Source organism: Camellia sinensis, chromosome 1 (assembly GCF_055761805.1).
Source record: "Camellia sinensis isolate YWXY chromosome 1, ASM5576180v1, whole genome shotgun sequence".
Classification (NCBI taxonomy): Eukaryota; Viridiplantae; Streptophyta; class Magnoliopsida; order Ericales; family Theaceae; genus Camellia; species Camellia sinensis.
In genome coordinates, this window is record NC_138961.1 from 67,259,326 (window position 1) to 67,270,839 (window position 11,514).

The 11,514-nt window shown below is 37.8% G+C and overlaps 1 protein-coding gene across 1 annotated transcript; it reads left to right on the forward strand.

Moving 5' to 3' along the window:
• The first annotated feature begins 871 nt into the window (after window positions 1–871).
• LOC114291744 (F-box protein At5g07610) lies at window positions 872–6,881 on the forward strand. Its single transcript, XM_082890250.1, has 2 exons — window positions 872–2,007; window positions 6,311–6,881. Exons 1-2 carry the CDS (start codon window positions 872–874, stop codon window positions 6,429–6,431), a joined length of 1,257 nt encoding a protein of 418 aa, XP_082746376.1. The 3' UTR covers window positions 6,432–6,881.
• The last annotated feature ends 4,633 nt before the right edge of the window (window positions 6,882–11,514 follow it).

Here is an 11,514-nt window from a genome sequence, read left to right on the forward strand (position 1 = left end):
AAAGTCAAAAAATATATTTATTTAGTCTTCCCAAATAAGGCCTTAATCATATTTGTTTATTAAAAAAAAGAGTGATTACTAAGGTAGGAAATAACTTTTTTTCTCCAAATGATTACAAATGAAAAAATATATATATATTATAAACAAATAACTTTTTTTTGAATGAAACATGATTACCATTTACACTTAAACTGAATTTTTAAAATTTATTCCTAGCACACTAAAATTACTTAGATTAGGGTTGACATTTTTTTAAAAAATTAAAAAATTACTACAATCCCAAATAGCTCAGACCATCTCCAACGGTGAACCAAACCTGGCATCAAATTTAAAATTTGGTGAAAAAGTCACTTTTTTAAGCTCCAACGTTTTCACCAAATCGATATCAAATCCAGAATTCAGCAAAAATGGTACCAAACTGAGTGCAGGCGAAGCATTTCACCAAAACATTGTTCCTAACCGTTGGGATGAGACGAACGGGTCGACCATCCGGTTGACCAACCGGTTAACCAACCGGTCGCCCCAGAGAAAGTTCAGACAGTTCACAAAAAGGTTGAAACCAGTCAAAAAAAAAAAAAAAAAAAAAAATTTTTTGCCTAGGTGGTCGACCGGCCGGTTGACCACCCGGTCGACCACCAAAAGTTGAAAAAGTTCAAAAAAAAGGTTCAAACCGGTAAAAAAAAAAAAAAAAAAAAAAAATTTGCCGTTACCGATTGACCGGCCGGTCGACCGGCCGGTCAACCAACCGGTCGCCCAGCACAAATTTGATGAAACGGATTTGATGTTGAACCGTTGGAGCGCGAAATATCAAATTAAAGAAATGACCCATTTTTGACTCAGATTTGGTGAAACATTTGGTACACCGTTGGAGATGCTCTCAGTAATTTTTCTACAATCCCAAATCCAAACATATTGCTGCTCAATTTTCTGTAGAAATGGCCGACGCCCCGAGGCCCAAGCGCAACCCCAACTCCAACCCCTCATCGTCCGAAACAGTGGGAAACAACGACGATCTCTTGAATCAAATCCTACTATATCTGCCGATACGATCACTCCTCCGATTCAAATCTGTATCCAAACACCGGCTCTCTCTCATCACCCACCCCACTTCCTCCACCTCCGAACCACCCAACCAAACCCCCGACCTTCCGGACTCTTCTTCTACCGCTATTCCCACCAAATCCATCCTGAGTTCGATTTCCTCTCTCTCCTCCATTACGAATCCCCATCAAAACCCCCTTTCAAAGCACTCACTTTCGTCGACGATCCCTCCGATTTGCGAATTTTACAGTCCTGCAATGGTCTCTTACTTTGTCGAGGTCTCCATTTATACATCTATAACCCTACTACTAGTCAATTCGCTACTCTTCCTCAACCTCCTCGCCGTGTTCTCGCACCTCTACGCTGTTACACTACCTTTTATGCTTATAATTTAGCTTTTGATCCCTCCAAATCGCCTCACTACAAAGTTGTTTCTATTAATTTCTCTTGGGGATTGCCTGATCACTATGAACTCGACATCGTTTCGTCGGAAACCGGCCTCTGGTCGCCTTCCGCTGACCCTTTCAATGGCGATGTTAGTTTCAATCCTGGTGTGTTTTGGAATGGTGCTCTTCATTGGATTTCCACCTCTGGTGGCGATTCTTTGTATTTCAATGTTGACGAAGATCGTCTTGAAACGATGCCGATGCCTCCTATCCCTGACGGTTGGGAGGAGAGGAGGCTCAGGTATTTTGGGGAGTCTCGTGATCATTTGCATCTCATTGAGATTTACGGTCCTCGCACTACGCAATTCAATGTGTATGCGATGGAGAGGGACTACCGTGGGTGGTTTGTCAAGTACCGGGTTGATATTGACGCGATTCCAAATGCATTTCTGGAGATGATTCGTAGCTCACTTGATCCGTCGGACTTGCATTACTATCAATTTGTCATACTGGGTCTTATTCGGGAAGAGAAGGATGAGGAGTCATTTTTAGTGCTGCACATACCCGGTAAGGTCATAAGGTATAATTTTCGGAACAAGAGTTTTAGAGAGTTGTTTGACATTCCTCGCGCCCTGATAATGAGTGTTTTTCTTTTGAAGGTTCGTTAAATTTTAGTGGATGGGTATCGGCTTTTGAATTCATTGAGTCTCTGGCATATGTTTGACATTGTTTCCTGCTCAAAATCCTTTGTGGTTCACCTGTTTTATGATGTCTATCTTGTGTTTTCAATTTTATAACTATAAACATGTGTTTTGAATGATACTTGATTACAAGAATAATGCACCAATTGCCTTATGCAAGAGTTATTTAAGGTCGGTTCATTTTCTTTCCCATTATGTGAATGTTTCGTGAAATGTCCTTTGATAACCAGAGGCAAAATGGGGGTTGAGTTTTTTGATTAATCTGAATCAGGATTAACAACCAAGTATTCAATATGACTCCTTGTTACAATTAGCAGGTTTGATGTTTTCTATTTTTGTTTCAAAGAAGTCTGGTTTGCAGTAGGAGAACCACTCCAAATTATTCTTTGATAATTGTCAGGGAGAGAGAATTTTAGGTGGAAGTAAGCCAAGTTCTAGCAACTAAGAACATGCTAAGTGAATAATTACACTGGCTTTAGTCTCTTACAAGAATGTGGATTGCTAAGATGGCCTAATCTGTATCTCTACTACTGCTGTGATCATCCTATTATAGTATCTTAGGATGACTTTGCTAACTTGTTGACTTCTAAAATTGTAATCTCATAGAACGCTTTAGTCATCAAATCTTTAAGTTGAGAAAATGCGGTCAAGAAAAATTGCATACAACCTCCGGGGGAGCAGCTATGTTTAACAAATATTTAAGCAGTTAGGTAGTATGAATTCTCGGTTGAGAGGTGCCATTGCCAGCTATAAGAATGGGAGAAGCTGAAGCAATTTGGGAAATACCTATGTGCATAAACCAGGGACTTTCACATGGGGGAAAAATGAGGTAAGAATGGATGTGGTGACAACAGAATTTTAGCTTTGATGCCAAGTTGTAGGTTGCATCGACAACAAAATGGATTTGTTTTCAGGAGGTTTGCCTTCAATATTCTCTAAACATATTAGGGTCCCTAAAGTTGTTGAGATTTTGTTGGCTAGGAGTCGATTAGTTTTGCTAAGATGTAGGACTACATGTTTGCTCTTTTGTTGATTCATTCAAGAGAGAAGAAAAATATTAATGGGGCCAAGAGAATGAGCCAGAAACCATTTATTAAAATGAAGGAAATGTGAAAGTAATAGCTAAACCCATAGAATAGCACAATGGTGACGCTTCAGCCTCATTATGCATTAAGTCTATTTCAAGTTCTCTCCTTGCCCAACAATGGTGGTTTGGGTGATTGCAGGTACTTGGATTTTATACTGTCAAGTACAACCAGGAATGTTATCACACTAGTATCTGCCTTAGGATTTGATTAGCTTTGCTAATGCTGTGTTTGGATCATAGATTTGGCTAGAAATTTGGAAAAGGAAAGGGAAAGGAAAGGTGAGGGAAATGGAGAATAAGTTTTGACTTACATTACATTCTCATTGCTATATGGGGCAAATTTCTTCCAAGTTATTACTCTATTGTTCAGTGCCTTGGATGAATTCAGAGTCTATGGAAAAGAACCAGCAAATGTGGCTCTGTATGAATGAAAAAGAACCAACCTCTTTGAAAACTATTATTGAATTTGTACAAAGCCAAGTTGTCAGTTGATATTAATTGCATATAAAAACCATGAAGCTATTACTTCTCTTCCTAGAAGTATGAATGACTTGAAATTTGCAGCAAATCAAGTTGACAAAGATTTATATGTATGTGTCTTTTGACCTCCTTGCAGACTATTTTGTTTCAACATTATCATCGGAGCAGTCATCAGGATCCAATTTAAATATATAACCAACTTTTTGCCACCCCTCCTCCCTCCATTGTCTTGCTTTCCTCATTTTCTTTAGCTCCGCCATCCTCTCCTTTCCCTCGTTTCCCTTAGCCTCACCATGAACCTCTTCGTCACCTCCCACCTTCTGAAATTCTAGATATGTCACCTTTTTCTTGCCAACCTCGTCACCTTTCTCTCCTATGTGTGGTGGTGGTGGAAGAGAGAGAGAGAGAGAGAGAGAGAGAGAGAGAGAGAGAGACAGGAACTATGAGGGAGTGTGTAGAAGAAACAAGATGTGAGGTTAGGAATGGTACAGTAGGGAACAATCGCACCGAGGCGCAAGTAGTAGAAGAAAAGCAAAATTATAAAATAGGCAAACTTTTCAACATAACAAATATATATATAGAATTCTAAAAATCATAAAGCAAGCTTCGTAAGCATAACAGAGAAGAAAAAATAGAGAGATAACCCATCGAAGAAGCAGGACAAGAAAAGAAAAAGAGAAGAATAAAATAAGAAAAGAAGTGGAGAAGAAAAATAAGAAAAGAAAATAGAGGCGGACCCATGAAGAGAAAACATCGAAGAAGAGAAAAAAAAAATAAGAAAAGAAAAGAAAAAGAAATAAAGAAAAAACAGAGGCAAAGAGATAACCCAACCAAAAGAACTCATCGAAGAATAGAGGAAGAGAAAGAGAACCACCGAAGAAGAAGAGAAGAAGCTGAACGTCTTCTCACTTTCTGATCGCATTTTTTAATCTTCTCCACCTAGGAATTTTTTTTTTTAATCACTTTTTGCTCTCTTTTGATCACATTTGGTCATTATATTGAAGAATTTTTATTCCCTGTGGCTATGCCCACAAAAAAAGTACTTAATTAACAGTTGAAGTAGAAAAATAGGTAAAGCCTTTGAAGCCCGCGGCTCGCGCCTCAAAAAAAAAGCCCTTGCTTCGCCTCGATCTGTTTGAAGCACAAGGCTACACCTCATTGCGCCTCATGCTTAGGTGAGTGTGCCTAAGCACGCCTTTTAAAACATTGGTAGGGAATATTATGGGGGTGTATAAAGAAAAATACAAAATTTAAGGCCTCGTTTGGGAACATGCTAATTTAGTAACTTTTTGGCTATTTGGCTAAAAAGGTAGGTAAAAAAAACTTATATGTTTGGGATGACTTTTTAGCTAATTACGAAAAGATGTGCAAAAAGTAGAGAGAAAAGAGAATCTTTGACTTTTTGGTATGGGTTGTTGGCTTTTTGGCTAATTTAGTAACTTTTTGGCTAATTGGCTAAAATAACCTCTTGCCAAATGAGGCCTAAGTTATTTTAAGTAGATGTAAAGACACCACAATAGAGTTTAGGAACAGGATAATGTGGTGGAGTTTTTAACTAAATCATATATATATATATATATATTTTTCAAATATTTTTTTAAATTTAATTATTTTTTAATTTATATTTTAAATTTCTATTGTTTTGTGAAATCGTGTTTTCAAAATGAGTGCTGATAGCTAGGGGTCGGTATTGTCTCGTTGGTCCACCCAATCCTATTTTTTTAGAGGGCTTGGGAATGCTATTTTGGCCGGGAGGGCCGGGCTAAGTTATAATCAAGCTACAAACATTTTTAACATGAATCACAAAATTTTGGACATTTTGTTATGTTAATTTGTGATGAGGTTACGTATTTTGTGGTTAATGGTACAAAATTTTATCGTAAAGTTCCACCAATTTGTGATAGGGTGCACACCATAGGCTTTTTCCCATTGAAAAATATATAAACACCCCTTCTATGCTCCAGTATTATGCAAGTAATCTGTTTATTTATTTCTTTTAATCAACTAGAGCTCAACCACTGTAGCTCTCCCTCTTCCATTCCCCCTTATTTGATCTCAGCTTCTCTCTTTCTGTAGACTGTAGCCCCGTCATTTCTGTTACTAATTCTTCATTTGCCTTTTTTAATTTATATTATTTGCTTCATCACATCAATCATTATTATTGGCTATTTGTTGAACTCTTTTAGTGAGTAGAGACTTCGTTTAACTTAACATGACTGTTTAATTGTTTCTTTGTTAATAATCTCTGTTGTATATTGGAATCTTTGATTGAATGGTTTTAATGCATTTTTTATAGAAACAAGTTTTATTGCATTTCATTTTTTAAAAAACTGTCTATATATATAAGTGGTTGAATTTTGGGAATTATATTTCCTTTGGGGTTAGGCTTGAGATGACTATATTAGCTTGATGTTTTGGTTGGACTTGGTTTGGACAGATACAAAATTTCTTATCAGGTGGTGCAAGCTTTGCCCAAACCCAACTCGTCCCGACCGGTGGCCACCCCTACTAATAGCACCACACTTCTTTCTTTGGAATCCCTTCATATTTTTTTATTACAATTTTATCCCATCATAAAATACATTAATGTGCATTAATTGGGTGTCTTAGCTCAGCATCCGGGGAGATTCGTTGTGTTTTGATGTTGATAAAGAGTGTCTTCAAATAATGCTGATGCCTCCACTTCCATCAGGCTACAATCGGAGGTGGTTTAACTATTTTGGGGAGTCGGGGTGACCATTTACATCTGATCGAGAGGTATCGTCCTCCAAGAACGCAGTTCAACATCTATGAATTAGAGAGACGGTTCAGAGTGGTTTGTTAAGTATCGAATCGACCTTGGTTCAGTTGCTGCTGAATTTCCAGAGATGATTCCAACCAGAACAATTGCAGAGCACTTGAATTTCTACAACTTTGTTATACTTTCGGTTGTCGGAGAGAAACAACAGATGGGGGGGAGTCGTCGTTCATGGTGTTGCACATAAATGGTTAAGGTGATGTGGTACAGTTTTGAGGATAAGAGTTTTGGTGGAAGGCCCATTTGTTTTCCATTTATTCTCTTTCTTGCGTTTGATATTGTTGAGACAAAAAGATGGATTGTAAATTACAATTTTTATTTGTTCAAATAATAATAATACTGTAATGATGAATTACAGTTTATAATTAAATAAATTTTAATTATTTCTATTGGTGGTATTCAAAGAGGCCATGTGACATAGCTTGATATTTTTACGACTCTATACTAATGTTTAGTCTATAGAATTATAATCTTTGCTCTTTCGATGTGGACATATATATCATATATTGGTGAGAATGAAAATTATTTGTATTGACCAATTCTTGACATGTATTGGTTCATATTCAATTATTCTCTATGGATACAATTAGTTCACAATCAATAAGATTTGTTTAATTGAAATTATACATTTTTTTTATTACTAATTTAAAAATCGAGATTATTTTATTTTTATTCTTATATTTTGTCACGATTTTCAATGAACCCTCCCCCCCCCCTCATACTACTATTTTCTTGCATAACCCCATACTATCTGAATTCCTTTCAATTTTACCCTTGCCATTTATTTTCGTCAAGAAAATGGACGGAATGAGTGACGTGGCCCCATATACTTTCACATGGAAGGAAAATGAAGGCTTTTCCCCCAAAACCTAACGTTCTCTTGTATTCCCTTTAACCTATAAAAACAGAATGAAATTAGTAGGAGAGAATAAATGAGGAACAATCGAAGCTTATGAAATCAAGGGAGATGGAACACAAGTGGTGTAGACAAGATGTTTTGCAATGTTTGTGGAAGAAGAAGGCTAATACACACAGCATGGACAGACACAAATCCTGGGAGGAGATTTCTTAATTGCCCTAACAATGGTTGTAAGCACTTTACCTGGGTAGACCCACCCATGTGCGATCGGGCAGTGCAGATCATTCTTGGGCTGTTGAAGAAGTTGAATGAGATGGAAGCACAACTGAAGAGAAGGACCGGAAGAGAGAGGAAATTATGGATTTGCTTGGTTTTGTCATGGTTGGTTGTAGGAATATGGTTTGTAATGTAAAGTTTGAAGTTGTATGGTAGTGTAAGAATGAATGGAATTTGTATCCTGTTTATGAATCATATGCAATGGGTGAACTGTTGTTAATGGAAAATATGTTTTTGAGATGAAAATTGTGTGCTTGGTGACTTATTAATGTTGTCTCTATTATTTTGTGATTGGTGACTTTGACATAGACAAAGGAAGCACACAGAAGTTGGAACACAATCTGTGACCATAATTGTCACTCCAAATTCAATGAACAATGAACATCACCAATGAACATCAAGACTTGGAAACAGCACCAGAAATACAATAAATTATCTTTCAAACTTTGATCAGTTGACACACTTGTCATTCATGCCGTGCAAAACATATACTAAGAAAGGGGCAGTCAATACAAAAATCAGGCTTCAAATGTACAAAAATCCCCTATCACTATGAAGGTTACGGAATATGAACAAAAGTAGCAAAAGCATTCACATCCATTACATTGTATTCCATGAACAAAAGTAGCAAAAACCTTCTCCAACATTTAAAAATAAAAAAATAAAAAAAAATAAAACAATAGTGGTCCTTCACATCCATTACTTTGTGTCAGTTGCATTCTTTGTTTGACCCACAAGAGATTTGACAGCACTAGCATTGTACACCACTTCCTCTCTATCTCATTTGACCTTGTAGAGGAATGTTAGTATTGGAAGTTACTGTAGACCCCTGCACATCCTGACTTGCTTGCAATGGAGTTGAGTCACTTGTTCTCATAACCTTTCTCCTTTATACCTGCAATAGCCATCACCATTGTTAGGACATATGCAAGGAAGACATTATTTAAAGTAACAAATAAGGCCTTTGTAAAACTTACAGCCAGCTTCTTCTTCCTAACTTGAGTTGCTTCTGTAACCTGACTCCCAACCAGGCTTCCTTCTACCTGACTTTGAGTTTGGCTCCCTTCAGTTTGGGTTTGCCCATGGCTTCCTTCATGCTGGGATTGCAAAAACTAAAAAACAAAAGTTAGCGATGTGTAAGTTAACAAAATGCATAAAAAAAATATGAATTACTTGAGTGGAACTCACGGGATCTTTCAGGTAGGTGAATTGGCCTTTGACTTTGCATGTCCTCTTGTTGTGTCCCAACTTGCCACAATTCTTGCTTGTCATCTGAATTCCACTCGTTCCCAGCTTACTTGAATCAGTTGCATCAATTGGGACATCTGTGTCCTTCTTCTTATTCAATCTTGGCCTCCCAGCTCTCTTATTCACATCAGGTGGTAGCACTTTACCATATTGAGTTGTTGGCCACATTTGTCTACCATTGATTGGACTTAACATGTTCTCATAAATCCTGAGATAGGTTTCAACTTTATAGTAATGATGCACATACTTTTCTGGTTCTTCACCTATATAGTTTGCAGCAGCCACAACATGGACACAAGGAAGGCCTGACAGATCCCATAATCCCATTTCCTACATCCACAAGTCCATTCTTTCAAGTCCACCTTATATTGCTCACCGTATGGGCCAACAATTTCATATTGGAAACCCCCATTCCATCTAGGAATTCATCCAGCTGCACTCACCTTTACCTTTTCCAAAATCTTTTGAATCTTAGGACATATACCAATTTTGTTGTACCTTTTCATTACTTCATTTCTTTTTTGAACTGTTTCCATCAACAAAACTCTTGTCTTCTCTAACATGGACAACACAGGTGTAGACACCCCATTTTTGACCGTCCTCAAGAGTTGGACGTCATCGTTTGAACACTTGATGGTTTTGTATGCTCGTGTTCGTTTCGAGTCCCTGATGGTCTCGGCTGAGCGCCTTGCCTTGGAGCCTCTAATCTTGTTTGTTTTGTGCTTGGTTGTGGACCAAGAGCTTGTTGCTTCAATTCTGGAGAAGAAGGTGGCCTGTCGGCCATGACTTGTGCCTGTCGGCCACCAGTGGTGGCCGGTCGGCTATGTTGATGGTCGGTCGGCTACATTGATGGCCGGTCGACCACTGATGATGGCCGGCGGCCTTTCTCCTTTTTCAGATATTTATTTGCCAACTGTGCCAGCTGTTGTTCACTGAAGGCCATCTCCATACACGTGTATGGAGGGATGAATACAAGCTTGTTTCTTGTTTTTCTATATATAGCGGGGTCTCTCCCCCATTTTGGAGGGTTAGACAATTTGGAACAAAATTTTCTCTCTCTAGAATCCTTTCTCTCTCTTCTTATTTTGCGCCTTATAGTTAGATTTTTCTACACTTTTGCACAAGGACCCTTAACCAAATATTCTCACCTTGGAGCTGAGGTTTTTTGAGGTTTAGTTTGAGTTCTTGAAGGTGGTTTAAGCTCAGAATTGTGCTTGTTTTGTGTTGTGCTTCAAGAGGTATAAGACTTGCCTTGTAGGCTTTGTTTTAATCACTTGCTTTGCCATCTTTTTATACTGTTTTTGGCCTAGTGTTCAACTACAAAACCTCTGATTTTTTAGGCTTAACATGATGGTTTGAGGTCATTTTGTGTTAAGGGGTATTCCACATTTTTTGTTGCCTAATTGTGAAGCTTTTTGCACCATTTTTTAGCATATTAAATCAAACTTTTTGGGTCTTTAAACCACTGAAATTCAGAGTTATTTCAGTGGTGGAAAGCATGTTTTGAAGTCCAAAAATGGAGGGGTTAGCCTTCCCTCCTTGTGTCTCACTTGCATGCCTAGTTAGCATCACATGGTAGCATGTTTTTGTAGCTTAACTTAACTTATTTTTAACATATGTTTGCCTCTGATTTGGCATGATTTAGCTCTGTTTTGGGCTACTTTGGTCATGTGAGCCTTGTTTTGCATAGTTGTAGTGCAAATGGCTTCACTAGTTTGGTGTTTTAGGCCTCTAAACATGATTTGCTTGAGATGATTGCATGTTGTAGTGTCTTTTTACATGTAATTTCAGTGTATATAGCTCTGTCACATACTCATTTGCTCCACTCTTTCATTGCTTTTTAGAGTTGCTCTTGAGTCTTGTTTGCAAGCTAACATGTGAGCATGTTTTCTAGCATTTTGTACCTTAATCTCAACATGTTTTGGCCACTTTTTTTACTGGTCTTAGCTCTGTTTTGAGTTGGTTTGGTCCTTTGGGGCTTGTATTGTGCGGTTGTGGTGCAATCTCCTTCACTAGCTTAATGTTCTAGGCTTTTAAACATGAGTTGCATGAGTTGCTTGCATGTTTTAGTGTCATTTTGCATCCCATTTCAGCACTAAAATCTCTGCCATCTCCCTCTTTTCTTCACTTTTTCATTTATTTTGAAAGTGACTTTGAACCCTTTGTTGGCTTGAGTGTGAAATTGAGACACTTGTGCTTAATGGTTTTAATCCTCTCTTGAGGGTTTCTACTAACCAACGGCATGAGGACTCTTTCATGCTCAAGGCACTTGTGGTTTAAAGCCTACTTTCAATTATAGGACTCTCACTTTGGACTTAATTGGTTAAAGGACTAATCGGTAATGTAAAATGAGTAAATAAAATTGGACAAGTAAAAGCTAACCAGCTTTGTGTTGCATTGCATGTGTTCGGATCGGACATTAATCCGAACACAAAAAAAAAATGAGACGTTTCATACTCAAAGTGATGAAACGTGCCATTATTCTTGGTCACCATCACCCTTGATCATGCATGATAGGGTTGTGGTTTTGTCGAGTCTTGTTTTGCACTCATTGAAATTGTACAACCTTGGTTCTTTGGCCATCATGTATTGAAAATGCTTGGTTGATGGTTTGGGAATCAAGAGTTACACTCCTTTGA

Bases quoted from the DNA above. Each gene is read 5' to 3' on its own strand.
- LOC114291744 (XM_082890250.1), top strand. From the start codon at position 872: ATGCTCTCAGTAATTTTTCTACAATCCCAAATCCAAACATATTGCTGC. The intron at 2,008-6,310 runs GTATAATTTTCG...GTCTTAGCTCAG, and splicing joins ATACCCGGTAAGGTCATAAG to CATCCGGGGAGATTCGTTGT.